The sequence below is a fragment of the Melospiza melodia genome, chromosome 5 (genome assembly GCF_035770615.1).
Source record: "Melospiza melodia melodia isolate bMelMel2 chromosome 5, bMelMel2.pri, whole genome shotgun sequence".
In the NCBI taxonomy this organism is placed as follows: Eukaryota; Metazoa; Chordata; class Aves; order Passeriformes; family Passerellidae; genus Melospiza; species Melospiza melodia.
The window spans coordinates 1,564,912-1,581,974 of record NC_086198.1 but is presented as its reverse complement, the minus strand read 5'-3'; the positions used below and the strand labels follow the sequence as shown (position 1 = coordinate 1,581,974).

Genomic DNA, 17,063 nt, shown 5'->3' with positions numbered 1-17,063 from the left:
AAATATTTTAATGAAAAATGTTCCTCGTTGATTGAACAATGTAATAAAATCTAGGGCTCAAAAACGTAAACATGTTGAATGTTCTGTATAATCTTAAAAATGTCTAATATTTAAAAAAATAATACTGATCTACTTCTTGGTTTGTATTTCGTAATCCAGTGCTAAAGTTAAAGACCACTGTTTCTTAGGCTGGCATCCTCCAAGAAAATCCCTGAATTGAACCTCAGAAGTGGCACCTTTGAAATCAGAAAAATCCAACTGTATCTCTTTTTCCTTAGACTACAAATAAGCATTTTAAATGTTCCATTCAGCAGTTTTTCCCTATCAGAAGGTACAGATAACACGAAACAATGAATGCTAAATTTTTGTGCAGTTTATATTTATAACATACCTGCACCATAGCAGCAAGGTTTTGTAACTGTCTAAGCTTCTGTTTTGCAGCTATAAGTCTATTGATCTTCTGCTCAAACTCAGCATCTCCAGCCACATCACCCAGGCTGCTTCTGTGACTAGACATGGAATCTTCACTAACTCGATCTTCTTCCACTTCATCATCTTCACCTTGGGGTAGATCGAGGTGTTTATCATTCTCCCTATTATGACAGTCTGGAATAGGGAGAGGAGGAAACAAAACAATACCAAAGACACATTACTGAACTTCTGAAGTCCACTGTAATTACTGGATATTAGAAAAACATTAGCTTAATGATAAGGCTCTTGAATACTCTGCTCATCAAACAAGGGTCTCCCAAATGCTGTGCAGCTATCAGAGTTATTTGCACTAAGAAGTAAAATTATTGGAAGATTTTAGAACATACCTAAAGCAGAAGACATTTTTAGAGTCCTTATATTAGCAGCAGATCTGTTGTTTATTTCACAGTCTGTATTAAGATGTCTTCCATCTCTGTTATTAGTTCCACACTGTACATTTGAGTTGCTATTTATTTCACTCCAACTACTGATTCCTTGAGGGTTTCTAGGGTGAAATAAATTACTCATGTTAACTTTTTAAAAACTGGTATAGACACAATTTTCCTTCAGTCTTTTTCTACCTATCTTTTTTATAAATAGGTGTTCTGACCACTCCTCCTAAAAATACCCAACAAAACCCCCAAATGAACAAACAAACTCCAACCCCATATAAAATCCATCCAGACACTGGGAGGTTTTCCATATTCATCTCTCCAACAGATTGTTTAAAAAAAAGTAATCAAAGCAGCTTTAAATTATCCCCTGCTATATCTGCAACAATACATTAGGTCTTACAGGTATATGTCTACATTATAAAAGCTTTGTATGATGCATAGCTGAGTGACTGTTCATTTCTACCAGGTGAAGATCCTCAATGCACACAGGTAAACTGAAGGGTTTTTTCCTCCAATTCTCTGGTCTAAGACTGTAATCTTCTAGTGAAATTCCATACACATAATTCAGTACTTAAACCCAAAGTAATTTCAGACTTTTGAAGTCTTATAGTGATTTTCTAAATGTTCATGCTAATCTAAATAAATAAGACACCAAGGATTAGATAATTATTAAAGATCTGTGTAACAGTCACCTCGAATTAAAAAATCTGTACTTTTGTTAATGTAATAAGCACAGATTTAAGTTACTTCTGGTGACTCAAATAAAGTATTGCAGGTTTCCCAAAGCAACAACTCAGCTACAAAGACTTTGGATAACAAAAAATACAACAACCTAATATTTGTAACAGGCTGTGGATGCTCATGTTCAGAATCACTTTCTGATTCTTCTGTTTCTTCCTCCTCCTTAGTGTTTTCATTCACAGCATCTGTCATCATATCAGATGTCTGCTCATAGTAGTGAACTAACTCACGTAACTCATTCAGTCTCTTACGAACCTCATTTAGCTTCCTGAGGAGGAAAACAAAGAGTATTTAATCTGTTTTGCTGTATTATGCTAATCAACGTAGAGTTAAAAAGAATATATACTCTAAAGATCTTAGAAGTTACTGTCAGTTTTCAAGAACTTTACACTTGAAGCTCTGAATTCAGTTAACTGTTTACTAAGTAATCTGTAATACTAAATTAGGTAGATCAAAAAATGGAAAAAATGGAAAGAGTTACTCAACACAAAACTTATTAAAAAAGTAATACTCCAAACTACTAAAGCAACACTGAAAAAAAATTAAAGAACTTTTACTGAAGCTTTTCTGTTGGATTTAGATTTTCGTCCTCTTCACTCTCATTTTGAGAAACCAGGGAATCAGGAGGATAGGGAGCAGATGCCAGACTATTTGGTTCACCATTGACAACAGTTACTATGCCTACAGGACCAGAAGCAGCTGAAGTTGTACTTCTTTGATCAACACTCCTTTGAGGAGAACCTGAAGCAGGAAAAACTACAGAAAAGAAATACAGCTTATGTGAACAATTCGTAATAAGGAATCTGCTTAACTGAATTATATTAAAATAACAACAGAAAATATTATCAATAAACAAAACAGCAGTTAATAACTTCTTTCCTTAGCAAAACAAAAGCTTTTTTTCTTAAGTTTCATTGCACACAACGTCAATAGGCAGTGAGTAATAAGGTGGCTTGTGTAAACAAGATTTCAGTTATTCCCTTTTAGCTTGATCAAATGTCAGAAGTAGAAACTTTCATGCTGTGAATCTGCCCATAGAAATTTTTCAAGGGTTTACTTAGGGCTACACTGCTTTTTAACAAAAATTTAACATTTTAGAAATTTGATCAAAAGAAAAATCCTAGCAAATTTTTCACCTCTGCTAAGTTCTTTTGTCCATTTGCTGTACAACAAACTGGATGTTTGCTTCTTCTGGCTACATGAAATCATATCCAAACACGTTCATATTATATGCACTAAATACATACAGAAAAATTGGGCTACAGTAACATAACTATTAAATCAGCATGTCCTTCTCCAAGTGCATGCTTCAAGGCCTCATTTCTCAATGCTAACCAGAATATGCTGTGATCACCCCTCAGAGGTTTTCAGCCACAGGACAAATGTCACCAGTACAAATGCATTGTTAGAAACAGAGAGCAAGAGCAGCAAGTGCACAGGTCTGCATGAATAAGCAGAGCACAAAGCCATTAAAAGAAAAAGCCAAAGCTCTACTCCAGTCAGACAGGTAAGGCCCTCTAGAATGGTCTGTGATTGAAGCCCCTGCCATGAGAGCACATGAAAGCCTTTTGACAGAGAGCACAGCCATATTGCCATAAAGCTACCAACACATGAAGTGCTAAGTACACAAATGCAAACATACTGTGATAAAAACACAAAGCTCAAGTTCACATGGCTCTTTTTTTCACAAGCCAGAAGTGTCATACACAAACATCACATCCTCATATTAGTCAACTTCAGTGTTATAAACGAAATTGCTAACAGAGTCATCATCATTAAGTGCTAAGACACTACCAGCATTACTTGTAGAGTTTTTTGTTAAGACAGAAACTTATACAGTATTAAAAACCATTTATATTAATAGTGCCCTAGCACAGTTTTTATCACCAGCATTTCACTGACCAACTGCAATCTCAAACACATTACAAAACATGCACATTTAAAACATGGTATTCATGAAAAAAATACAGTTCTGCCTATAATGACTTACAGGAAGAGTTGTTTAGATGTTGATCACGAAGTGTATGAAGTTCTCCTAGGAGTTTGTCCATCTTTTGCTTTTTACCCTGCAACATTCGCATCTTGTTAAAAAGCTGTGCCTTCTCATCTGACTGGTGTTCAGACATTGAAGAGTTTCTGCTTTGTGAAATCTCTCTGGTAAGTGAAAGGCTTTCTGCTTGCCTTCTATTGTCAGGCACAGACTGTGTCTAAAAAGAGTAATTCCATTTTATTCAGAGTACAACACAAAAAAGGTCAATAAACTGTAAGAAACAAAAAGCTTTCTCATGGACCTTCTATTCACAACACCAGAATCAACACCAAAACAAAGAATATTATAAAGGGAAATATACTGAAAACATTCTAATGCCATCCCAATAATATAGTGAGTTAATAATTAAATTGCAATAAACAAACTACTTCTCTAGACTTTAATGGAAACCCATGAGACAAAGCATAGATCCATCAGCTAATAACCATTAGGAATTTTCAAGTTTACTGAGTTTTCAAGTTTGGGGGGAACTCTGATAACTTCAGTAGCAAATACACACAGATGAGCAAGACAAACATTGAACTGCACTGTTAAATAGAATAAAAACTGATAATGGCAAAATCTATACAGTAAAATCTCAGGACTAACCTGAGAATCATGAAGTTGGTTGTGAAAGCGTTGAATTAAGTCATTCAATTCTTCATTCAGTTCTGATGTAAGACTCACTCCTGAAACACTACCTGTAGTTTCTGTTACAACTGGGTATACAGAAAAAGGGGAAAATATAAATATTTTTCCACAGAAATAAAGGCTATTTAAATAAAAATGTGTGGTTTAGCGAGATCAACATACTGACCCTCTAAAAATACAGCATGTATTTTTGATTTTGTTTCCTTTCCACCAGCTTTATTCTTGAAAGATGACTTATGCTACAAAAATACTAACAAGACAACTCAGAGCTGCTTTGTAAGGGACCATACAAAACGACTTCTGCTTTGCTCTGTGTTTTGCTAAAAAGGTCAGAGCAAAATGACAACAACCCATTAGTCCAAGGCTGATAGAACTTATTAGAAATAAAACTGCAATTATTTAATATAGCTAAACTAACAACAGTGCAGGTAATTTCACTTTCTCAAAATAATAAATGAACAGTACACCAAGCTTTCATATTGGCCTAAGTTGCAATATTTACAGCGGCAAATGGTGTCTTGGAAGCTTCTTGGAAGGTTCTTCAAGAAGCTTTATGAGAAAAATAAATTTAAAAAAAAGCTTTTTGCCTTTGCCTCAAAGTTCATATTCAAACAATACTAAATATGCAAGTGGCAGTTGAAAGACCCAAATGATTCTTTCTATTTTTCCCCCAAATACAAAGCAACGCCTCATAAAAAAGTCAAACACAAATATTACTTCTTTTCCCCAGGGATTATGACTTCATTACACACTTAGTAAAGTCTCACTGTTTTCAAATTTCAAAAACATTTATTTTGCCTTAAGTTGAATTTGAATCTCATCATTGAGTAGACCAATTCTTAGGAGAAAAACTCATTTTAGGATTTTACAGGTAAGCCACAGTAATCAGTGCCGGGTTTTTAAATAACACGTCATTTTATAATGTTACATTGTCAACTCTTCAGAAACAGAGGCTTTGAAATAAAAAAGCCTTTTTAATGTGTATTTCACAATTCCAGCTTTAATCATTCAGTCAGCATGCTAACATGCTCTAAGAGACACCATCATTCCACATACCAGAATCATCCAGGACAGCAATGGCTTGTTCTGCTTTATGCTGCAAAGCAAGAAGAGCTGCCTGTCTTCCTTGAAGAGCCTTTAATTCCTCCTGCTGTTGTAGCATCCTTTTCAATAAATCATGCTGTTTCTTCAAGTTCTCTAACTCTTCTTTAGCTTCCTGTTGAGGATCTCTGGCCTGCAAGAGATGGAGCAACATAACCATAACTACAACCATTTATCTGTTGAGAACCAGTAAAAGAAGTGCCAAAGCAAGAACAATCTGTATATAAATTAACAGCCTTATATATAAATTAACAGTATATAAATTAACAGGTTAATGGAAAAAAGTCAAAATGAAACACCTCCATCTTTCTGATAGTTCTTTATTTAAAAAAAAACCTCAGACATCCAACAGGAAGAAACCTGTACCACCAAAAGGTGCTTATAGCTCCAGAGATTTAAGTTTTCTTTTTCTTTACAAAGCCAGTCAGCTGCCCTAAGGTGACCCAAAGACTAACCAAAGCCTGCCTCTGTCTTTTAAATCATAACAGAGGGTATTAACCTTAAGACTGCTGAAGGTAAGCAAGGTAAGGCATTGCATCATGGAGCTATATAAAACACAAGGTATCAATTGACTTACTGGCCTAAAATCTCTAAAATTTTCAGAATGACGTTTTGGGCACTATCTCATTTCTAACGTATAATGTGTTTAGTTCTGTGTGCTATATTTATGGCATTGATACTAAAAACCATCAGATTTGGGTAAATCAATTTCATAACAAAAACAGGCATAGAACTCTGTCTACATTGTTTTCAAACAATATTTTGAAATAGTTGTGAAAGAATGAAAGCATGCTGAGCAGTTAAAATATATTAAAACTCAGACATTTTCCTCATCCAATGCTAATTAGGACCTGGAGATTTGCATCAAAACTTTTACTCAAATGAAGTATTTTAATGAGACATTAGTTAATATCCTGATCCTCTCTGAAGTTGCATTATGGCACTTTGCACATGAAATAATGGAAAATAACAAGCATCTACAAAGTACACCACTAAATTGAAAGCATAATCTTCTATCCATAGAGTATTAAGTTTCTAAAGTAGAAAATTCAGTCCAAATATTCCGCATTAAATGTCAGATTAGAAGCAGGCACCTTATGAACCAGTTCTGGGTACTAAGGAATGCTCAACTTTCCTGCAGAGAAAGCGGAAAACATCCAGAATTCTAAACTCCTCAAAGTGTCAGTAAAAGATGCAGTGCAACTAACACTGATGATTGCTGTTTAACCCTCACCTTTCATATAAACAGCAGAGTAGAGTCCAAACAGATCACACACTGAAATCAGCACAGGAAGGAACAAGGGGAAGAAAGGGAACAAGGGTATACGCTCAGCCTCACCCACCTATGAAATAATCCAGGCTTTATCTAAAGTACCAGATTTGCTTGAGTTCATGAAAACTGCTTTTAACAAGATTTTCAAACTTAGTTCTACATTTAGACTAGTAAGCTTGACAAAACATTTAAGTCTTTTATTTTTGGGGAAAAAAATTATTAAAGATTTTTTTAAAAATTAAATTACAGGAAGGACAACAACATAAACAAGCTCATAATGGGTAAAAAAAGATGCTTTAGAAAGTTTTCAAGACATCTTGAAAGTTTTCCTCCTTCCAACTAAATACTGGTATCAACAGCTACAGAAAAACACTTGTGGAACAAGTTAAGGCTATTAATTTCTAATTCGTCTTCTGTATTTGGTATTAGTTTAAATGTGCATTGGCAGACTATTGGTGTAACCATGACAAGTGTCTGAAAGTCACATTTTCAATATGTTTTCCCAAGAAGGGAACAACTAAACTTAGAAGGATGATCTACATAAAATCATAAAACCTGCTGTACAGAGTTACATCAATTCTAACTTTCAACGCTAACAATTCAGAAGAAAAAACTGTGAAACATTTCTGTTCAAAGAAAAAATATTTGAGGCCAAGAAGACCAATTAATGAAAAGACAGTTGGATACAGATAAGCAATCCAGTGGGAACATTCACTGTAAGTAACAAGTACATTTGAAGCAATTAATAAGGGAGGTGGGGGGATGGGGAAGGCTAGCCTGTATAAATCCTATTTGAGGCTAAAGTAACATTTTGAAGTGTACCTTTGAAAGCAATCCATGATCCTGGCTATTAATCCCACAAGGCCAGATTTCCCTGCCATTCAGAGCAGCTCTCTGTCTTTTCCCTTTAGGGCTTGGTGTAACATCAATGTCTGTAACCTGTTCTCGTGCAGCTGAATTCCCTAGTTTGTCCTCAATGCGGGGCCGACAACTCAAACTAAAAGATACCTCCTATATTGAACAGTTTAGTATGTTAGAATTTGATAATGCACTTCGACTTAGCATACATTTTTAAGTTACAAACCTACCCACTTTATCTTGTCAAATAATGAAAACTACTATCTAATAACATCTACTAAAGAGTGAAGACAATTTTAGTCATTCTCAGAATTTGCACAACAATAAAGCTCCATACAGCAATCAACATTATACGACCAGAAGTATGCACTCTGCATGTAAAACATTCAAGCTGCATGTAAAGAGAGCTTAGATGCAAAATTAAGAGCCAAACAAAAAAATCAGCGAAAATTTTGCAAATATTGAGACAACTGCAAGTTTACATGGACACTTCTTAAAAAACATACCTGTCTTTTTCTGCATTTTCCAAATTTATTTTTTTTAAAGTTAAAAGTGCATCTTCCATGTCTATCATTAAATTTCCTTACAGACAGAGAAAGGGTTCTTAAAAAGCTAAAAATAATTACAAAAGCTTCTTAATGTTTTAACTGTTTTATTTCCAAGCAAGTAAATTCTCCTTATCCATAGGAGATTCAGTATGCTAACTGGCAAAAAGAATACCTGCTCTCTGGTACTTTTCCTCAGTGCAATAGAATTGAAGACATAAAACTTAAGCTATTAAAATGCCCTTGTATCTACTATGAGATATATTTACCACGTTAAAAAAAAAAGCTTTTATAAATAGAAAGGAAGATTGGACTGTTTATCTCAGCACTAAATTCAGAACACATTTTCTGAGGAGGTGCCTATCTTCCCAAAAAATGAGAGAAACTTCTGTGTTAGGTCAATACTTCTATCTTGTCACTAGATAAATGCTTGGACAATGGCCCATTAATGATACATTTCTAAATCCCCCCATACCCAATACCCAAACTTTCCCCACTAAAAGAAACAAACCCAGAGATGAAAAATTGTATATAAAGGTATTTCTTCCTACAACAAGTGAGTTCTCTGCCAAAGTACACGTTCAACTCTTCATCGTACTTTGAGGAAAGAATAAAGATTTAAAAGATTCTTCAGATTGCTGTTGTGACAGAATCATTCCTTTCTTCTCATATTAAAAAAATAAATCCACACATGCATAGACACCTCCTGAATGGAGTGCTTGGAGATTTACTATTTTTAAATTGAACTGCAGATTATGACACTATCATAAGACCCATGAAAAAACCAAAATAAAGCCCTAATTTCTACCTTAATTGCTAAAAGGCAGCTTACCGTGGTATCTGAAGCCTCAGACTGCACATCAATGTTTAGCGATGTGCTCTCACCTACAGAACCAGATCCCACAGCTGAATCTACAGTCCGAACATCATCCTCCTCATTTTCTCTAGCCTGAAATATTTCATTGGCACAAATCAAAAGCTATATAAGGGGGCAGCAAAAATGAATTATGGAAGGTACTACATACCAAAATCAACACCCTCAGTAGCACCATCAAAACATAAATGGTCAACTCCTAAAAAAAGTTTACAGTGCAGAAACAAACATATTATGTTCTCAAACTTACAAGCATCTTTTGCAAAAATTTCAGATAGGATTTCTCCTGCTCTTTAAGGTCATCTATAAGGTGCGATAAACGCTCAACATTGGCCGATCTCTCATTTTTCTCTACAAGATCATCCCGCATGGAGCTGGCCTTAGCAATATAGTCGCGAATCTGAACTAGTCTGCTCACAATCTGCAAAGACACTGAAGTTACTGAATGCATTCAGCTACAACTGCAATGTATTCAATGCACAAGACAGTGATAGCAACAGCAAAGGAGTAATGAAAGGGAGACAGGTTAGTACTTTCACTCCTCTGAGCACTCTTCCACAAGTGGTTAAAAGTCAACAGCCTTTAAAGGACAGATTTATGCATGCGGGAAGTCTGGAGGCTGAAGCACAGGGCTTCTGGTCAACACAGGCTAGAACACAACTGAGCTCATCAATATAGGAAAACAGTCAACTGTGAGAGCACTTTCTGGAGCCACATAAAAGGGAACCAACCTCTGAAACGAAAATTATTATTACTTCTGTTACCAACAAGCAGATTTCTAAAGAACAGTAGATTATCAAGTCTGGTTTCATGTTTTCTTCACGTTTTAGAAGAGTAGAAGTTAAATATTTCCAATAAGAATTTATACTTTGAAGAAGTTTAGAAAGCAGCACTGAAGATTAAGAGTCAATATTTTGTAGACTTTATAGGCTGTGTAAATACCTGGCTACTATCCATCGTTTGCTCTCCCCTTCCATCTTCTTGAGCAGATGCTTGACAATTTTGCAAGAAATCCTTGTTTAGAGCAGCTCCAAACAACTCTTTACATTGCGCTGGTAGCCCACCTTCCTTTTTTTGGGAACCTGAGGCAGGATCTTTGCTTTTGTTAGTGTTAATCTGTAGTGACAGGAAGTTGAATGGTTTCTTGTTCTCGTTAAGTTGACGTTTGTTATTAGCAGCCGTTGCCCTGCCTTGCGAATCACTTCCAATGCTTCTCTATATACAAACAAAAGTAAGAAAAAATGCTTTATTTTTTCATCCAATATGTTCTCAACACTGCTTCGTTTCCCTGCTTGTATTACTATTCCTACAGTATTATTTGACTGATTTTAAAGTTACCTAATCAGTCACCAACTGGCCAAAAGTTAGATGAAGACAGTGCCAATAATTTTTTGTCACAAAGTCTTCAGAAAGCAAATCCATCCTCCCAGAAGAATGAGAACAAAAAATATTTTGCAGTTTCTCAGCATTTAGTTCCTCATTTTTGCTGTGAACTCGATCTTTACTGCAGCAAAAGGCAGTCCACTTCTCCAGGTACATTTGAGAAAAGAATAGTAATAAAAGAGTAACATATTCCTGTGCAGAACATAATACCTCAAAACTTCAGCTTTTCTTTAAAACCTTGTGAATAGCAACATGTTGCCATAACATACATTTGAGCAGGAAGTTTTGCCCAGCCTTTAAACTGTAAATCAGCACAATAAATCACACTGGAAAGAACCATCATAACCAAAGAAGTTAGCAACAACCTTTGGTAATGATGAACTAGCCTCTGTTCTGAAATTGTTAGCACAAATTTATGCCTTGTTCCAAAAGACTCAATCCCTCATATTCTTCCTTAGCTTTGGAAAAGGGAAGGATGAATGTGCTGTATTTCCAAAAAAGTAGTTTTGGTTCAAGAATTTGTGCCATAAAATTCTCTGTTCTACTGAGGAGCAGTTTTTAATGATACTCCTCTGCTTAATCCACAAGGGTAACAATGTTCAGGATCACAAACTGGCAGTTTGAGAACAGATTTTCAAAATAAAGTAACAGCTATTTTCAGGTAGCATACAAATATGATGAGTAAGAAATACTGCTCTGAGGACACATGAATTTTATAATGGCTGAGAGCAAGAAAGTGAAGACAGCTATCACACAAACAGAGGAAAGCCATAGTCCTGAACTTTCTCGTATTTCCTGAAGTTCAAAACTAAAATTTTGATTTGGCTGTCATGGTGCCTATAGGTTTGGGTTTTTTTTACCTTGATCACTTATGAAAGGATTCTGTACTCATCTGTCACTTTATTAAGCAATAACTGAATACATTTTGGAGTCACATTTTAGTGGGAGCCAGTATTCACACAAACCTGATCCAGATCACTGAAGTTTATTCTTTGTTTAAGCCTTTCTAGTTCAGCCTGCTCTGGAACAGACATCTGAGTCATGTATCGAGCATGAGGAAAGCTGTGAGTTCTGGTCTTCCGTCGCTCCATTCCAGGGGAAGATTCTGGAGATATGTCATTAGTAAGTCTTGTTTCACCTTCCCCACTAAGCTTTTTCTTGTTTTTCTCTGAAGATCTGTTTGCTTTCTTCTGTTGACCTCCCCAGTCCTTAAGCGGTAGGAGAGAGACAAAAAATAGTACTTGTTATCCACCCAGACAAAAAGCAAATGTTTGCATTCTGTGATAGAGTTTACTTCCATTTTAGAAATAAAAATAGCAAGTCACATTACAAAGAAGTAAAAATAGCAAGCCAAATAGTAAGCACTAAGTTTTCTAGAGCAAACGTCACTTTACAAAATAAAATTTTCTCCACTGCAAAATTAAAAATAGCTTATCAGGAAATTTTAAATCCATTTCATCCTAAATGCATTAAATTAACTTCAAATGAAGCTCAAGTTGTATTTTTCTTCTTTGCTGGGAGTTTTGAACTTTCAGGAGTTCAGAACATTTTAAACGCTTAGTGAAAGCTACTTTAAATAGCTTTCACTTTCCTATCACCTACAATGCCTTTGTGTCCAGCTACTTTATTTACCCCAAACGCTTGCCACAAACACCCCTTAGACCTCACAATCTCTGAATTATACCCACTGCTTCCTTACATGTACCTCAGGTTTTCCAGGTAAAGCTGCACTGGATGCAAAGCCATGCACGATGAGGCTTAGGGGTTTGCATCGTTACCTGCCACTAAGAGAATCTAGCTGGTAATTCTAATGTCCAGCACCAAATGGCAACAAAAAGAAAAGAAGAACTTTACCGTGTTGTTCAGCCGGTCGTCAAGGCTCTCACTGCTCCAGCTGGGCAAGCCCTGGTCATTCATGCCTTCTTCAAAGGGACCACCTCCTGCTGCCATGACAAGTGGTCAGTAAAAGCAATCTATAAGGAGTTGAAAGAAATGCGCTGTATTAAAATCACTTTACATAGAAGATTTTCATGATTCATGATGTGAGAAGACAACTACATATTCATTATATGATAAAAACAAAAAGCTGTTTAGGAAACTAAACTCCCCATTACTACGCTCTGTTACTAGAAATGTATCAATGAGAAGAACACAGAAACTGGCATTAAAAAAATAAAGGAATAGTAGTTGTGAATTCAGGGCTTTTTAACCTCTGATCCATGAAAGAAAGATTTGGGGGTTTTCTGAGGGTTTCAATTGTCCTTACTTTAACACAAACTGTACAGTGCTCAGAAAGCCTGCTTTGTAATTCATACAGCCTACACTTCCAGGCCCAGGGCAATGTCTGTTTGACACAGTAAGTGACTCTGGAGACCCACAATGTCAAACTTCCACATCCATTTTAATACTGAGATACTGAAAACAGAGTACTGAATGACACACCTGCAAAAATACATGGAAGACAGACGTCAGTAAAAGGATTTTTACTTTCATTCCCACACATTAAGCTATGTAGGCAGTGAATGACCTGCCACTAACATTACAGATTCTACCAAAACCAAACAAAACCATGAGTTTCACAGAGCTTCGCTGCTCTCCATCAGGGTCACTCTGTGCAATATGAAGTAACTTAAATGTTTGAAGTTTTCATTTTCACTTCTTGTTTTGACATTAGAACTAAAAAAAATTGTTAAAGATGAAAGATCAGAAAAGTATTCCTTTATGAGAGTACAATTAGATTAGTCTGTTCCAAAAGGTGAAGAATATGTAACTAACTATATTTGCTAAGTGCTGCTGGCACAATTGCACTGCAGAAATGTACAAAATTTAACTAAGAACTGGAACAGATGCAGAAGAAAAGCAGTCTTGCAGAGATTTACTTTTTCCAGCTCGTTTCCACCACTATGTCAGGACATAACCCTAAGCTTAACTGAAAAAATATAAATATAGAAGTTGATAGGAACCACTTTCTCAACATTTTACTGCAACTATCTATTAATTTTCATAGAGTGCAGGTGAAGAAATCACCCAAAACTAAAGAATACAAAGTATTTAAGAAGTTTGTTGTTTTTTTTAATATCAGTTCCAGAAAGGAAAACAGAAATCTTGAACTAAATTTAAAAGCTGTCCTAGTACACCTATCTTGCTTAGGTATAGGACTCAATCAAACTTACAGAGTACAGCCCTCTCCAGAGGCACACTCAGCAGGCAGTATTCCCATGCAAACACAGCCAATTACAAAATCACAAAGGAAATGGGATCTAGCAGGCATGCTCCTCACACCATAACCACATCTCCACCGGGCAGCGTGCCAGCCTAGGCCATGGGAACGGCTTGGAGTCATTCCTCTTCTGCATCTCTCAACCACAACACACACACACAACAGGTGCAGGGGCCTCTGCCCTCCTGTCCCTGCACAAGGACTCACACTCCCCTCTTCATCCCAACAGAGGTGCTCACTAGGCCACGCAACCAGAGGGTACATCCTAGAAAAGTTCACGGGGAAGCTCATGCTAAAACTTACAAGCATCCAAAGCAAATGCACAGTTATCAGCTCAGAAGCAGCCATGATTTTAATGAACTATCTCCAGTTACAGACAAACTGCTCAGCTTTGCAGATGTGCAAGACCCAACATTTCAACAGACACTGTATCCTGACCTATGTCACTGAGCATTATGAGGAAGATTAGAGGCCATCTGGGTTTACAGTCCAATTCTCTAAGCTGTTTCCTCATCATCACGTTATATAATTCTACTAAAACCATGGCAAAAGTAGTTTTTCCCTATCTTCCACTCTAAGAAGAAGTGGCAGTATTCATCTCTACATAATACAAGTAACTACTCACATTTATTTCTTCTAAAACTTTCACAAAACCTGTTCTCAACTGTCTTTGCTGCAGGAGACTCCACTACCTCCGAAGTAATTTCACAGCCCCAGATGGAATATTGTGAATTACAGGACTCTGGAATATTGTGAATTACAGGATTCTCAAGCAAGGAGACCCAGCATACATCAACATGCCCTGACAAACACGGCTCAAAAACTACATTATCTTCATTATTTCCAGCAAGTGGATTTTAAAGTGTTCCAACAGAACCATCCCCGTACCGAAGAGAAAGTTTCTAAATATTCCTATTATAGTCTTTGGCACCTCCAAATGAACTGTAATCAAGTAAGTTTAAGATCAGAGAGCTCTGATGGTCTATTACCTCTTTAACTCAGTTGAAAAACACAGAGAGGTTCAGCTTGGTTTTTGTTTCTTTCATATGAAGCTGTTCATTCCACCTCCACATATACATTTTACCAATATACATTTTAATTTGTTTTCATTTTACCAGCCATTTCTACAAAAAAATCCTCTTCTAAAAACTTTGCTGTCTTCCCACTATCTACCTACAACAACCAATTCCTAATTTCAGGTTCTTGCAAGTCATAGGATCTGTACAAAACCTTTTGAGCATGTGCCTACTGCCTTACAACATTTAACAGGGACTTGAGAAAAAAAATACGACTTTCAACTATACCTTCTACAGAAATTATAACCTCAGATAACATGCAGAATTATAGGCAAAACACGTAAGACAAGAGTCAAAATATTCTGCACGTATCGGCAAGGTGAATATTGCACAGAAGAGACACTACTTAACACACAAGCAATACAAAGGTATGTGCTTCAAAAGGCTTTTTCTACAGTAAAGATGCTCCTGAGAATTTTTTCCCGTAGCATTCATGTGAATGCAGGAGCTCTCTAGAGCACCTAATACTGCAGAGGAAACTTCTGACAACCAAAAAAAAATTAAACAGAAAACAGAAAGTCACAAAAAACCATCAGAGCAGCATAAAGGCTGAAAATGGGGCCAAATACTTCCTTTTAAGTTTAGCTTTTTAAGACGTGCACTCCTCACTGGGCATTAACTCCTTAAAAGCAAACCAAACAGTATCATCACACAGGAGCAGTCAGCAGAGCAAATCCTCTCCTGCCGCAGCGGCAGCGCTCACAGGAGCCGCACATTCACACACCCCGGCTATGGGCGGTGTGTCCGGCACTCACAGCTTCCAGCGCCGGGGCCTCCGCAGCGCCCGCGGGCTCCGCCGTCCCGCCCCGCTGCGATGCCAACGGCAGGCGCCGAGCGCAGGCCCGCCGGGTCTCGTCGCCGCCAGCGGGGCCGGCTCCGGAGCGAGCGACGGCCCGGCGGCTCTGGCGGCCGCACCGCTCACTGCCTGAGGCGGGCCGGGCGCTCCCGGCCCGGGGGCGGCGGGCAGAGATCCCGCTCCTTCCCGGCGCCAAAGCCCGGGCGCCGCGGGCTGCGTGGGTAGGCGGGCTCTGCTCAAGGCGCCTCCGCTGCCGCGAACGCGGCGGCGTCTCCTTGGAGAGCGGCTAACGCGCCCTGCCCTGTGCGAGGGGCGCGGCCCGCACAGCCCGCCGCTCCCGCACGGTTTCCCCGCCGCCCCGCACCTGCCTGCGAGCCCACTGCCTGCCCCGAGCCCCGACCCCGGCGGGCCGCCGCCCTGCCCCACCGCAGCAGCGCGGCCCCGCCGCCAGCAGGGGAAAGGGACGGGGAAGGGGCAGCGCGCCGCGCCAGGGGCAGGAGAAGGCGGCTCACCCCGCGCCGGAGGGGAGGTCACCCGGCCTGGCTCCTCCTCCACCGCCGGCCGCCACTCGCGGGGCCCGGGCTGCCCGGCCGAACGTTTCGCCTTCGGGCGGCGGAGGAGCGGCGCGGCCTCGCTTCGCCCGACGCGGCGGGACCGGGCTGGCGGAGGCGCTCACGACGCTCCTGCCTCAGCCACCGCCGCCATCTTGGCCGCCACTCCGCCGGGGGCGCGGGGGGCGGTTCCAGGCGGAGGGATACAGACACAGACGGACAGACAGACACTCACCGTTACCTGGTAACCTCCGCCCGCCCATGCCCTTCCGCACTGCGCGCGCCCCGCCCGACCCGCACCGCGGAGCGCCCGAGGATCCCCCGCGCAACCGCCGGGGCGGTCGGGAGAAGAGCGGTGGGCGAAGAAACTCCAACTCCCAAGGTGCATTGTGCGGGGGGCGCGGCGCCCCAGGACCCGCGGCGGTGCCTCCTGGGAGCGGTAGTTTTCCACTCAGGGCCCGGCCCCGCCCCATGGCAGGACTGGGGCGCGTCCGGCGCTGTTGTGCGGCCGGCGGGGAATCGCTGGGCGTGTTTTTCTTACAAAATAAAATACGAAAACGGCGATGCTATAAATGCTTTTGCCTGATTGGAAGACAAGTAAAATCATGTCGAAATCCTAAGCGTGGACGAGGATCAGTCTTGCCCTCGTTTGGAGCAGTTTCGACTGCTCTGTTCCTGTCAACCCATGGTGTGTTTTGCTCCTTAACTTGTGGCAGATAGGTGGAGTTCACGCATCCAGGTTCTTTATACTTTACACTTAACTTTGAGGGGGAAAAATTTAACTAGAGGGTTTGGCATTTAAAAAACTATAGTTGTGCATAAAAGCCTGTGCGCTGTGTTTGATATTTAACTGAAATTAAAGAGAATCACAGAATATGCTGAGTAGGAAGCGACTCTAAGATCCAGCTCTTTCCCTGCACGGGACACCCCAAGAGTCACACCCTGTGTCCGAGAGTGTTTTCCAAAGGCTTCTTGAGCTCTGTCAGGCTTGGTGCTGTGACCACTTCCCTGGGAGCCTGTTCCAACCACCCTGTGGATAAAACACTTTTCCTAATATCCAACCTAAACCTGCCCTGATGCAGCTTCAGGCCTGTCCCTG

General features: G+C 39.5%; 1 protein-coding gene across 16 annotated transcripts in view; it reads right to left on the bottom strand.

The window, feature by feature from the left end:
• The window catches only part of PCM1 (pericentriolar material 1), a 40,363-nt gene extending 24,085 nt beyond the window's left edge, over positions 1 to 16,278 (bottom strand). For 8 of the 16 annotated variants that reach the window (XM_063155989.1, XM_063156001.1, XM_063155998.1 and 5 more), the window contains exons 1-13: positions 15,926 to 16,027; positions 12,176 to 12,294; positions 11,287 to 11,529; positions 9,881 to 10,153; positions 9,189 to 9,359; positions 7,484 to 7,672; positions 5,344 to 5,521; positions 4,246 to 4,355; positions 3,598 to 3,814; positions 2,165 to 2,363; positions 1,699 to 1,875; positions 819 to 976; positions 392 to 606 (exon numbers count right to left, since the gene is read on the bottom strand). In XM_063155989.1, coding sequence (XP_063012059.1) covers positions 392 to 606; positions 819 to 976; positions 1,699 to 1,875; positions 2,165 to 2,363; positions 3,598 to 3,814; positions 4,246 to 4,355; positions 5,344 to 5,521; positions 7,484 to 7,672; positions 9,189 to 9,359; positions 9,881 to 10,153; positions 11,287 to 11,529; positions 12,176 to 12,271 — 2,226 coding nt within the window. In that variant the 5' untranslated portion in view covers positions 12,272 to 12,294; positions 15,926 to 16,027. Of the gene's footprint in view, positions 1 to 391; positions 607 to 818; positions 977 to 1,698; positions 1,876 to 2,164; positions 2,364 to 3,597; positions 3,815 to 4,245; positions 4,356 to 5,343; positions 5,522 to 7,483; positions 7,673 to 9,188; positions 9,360 to 9,880; positions 10,154 to 11,286; positions 11,530 to 12,175; positions 12,295 to 12,587; positions 12,739 to 15,372; positions 15,392 to 15,925; positions 16,028 to 16,199 lie in introns of those variants that run through there. The other 8 variants (XM_063156002.1, XM_063156006.1, XM_063156003.1 and 5 more) reach the window with 6 other exon arrangements.
• Positions 16,279 to 17,063: the final 785 nt, after the last annotated feature.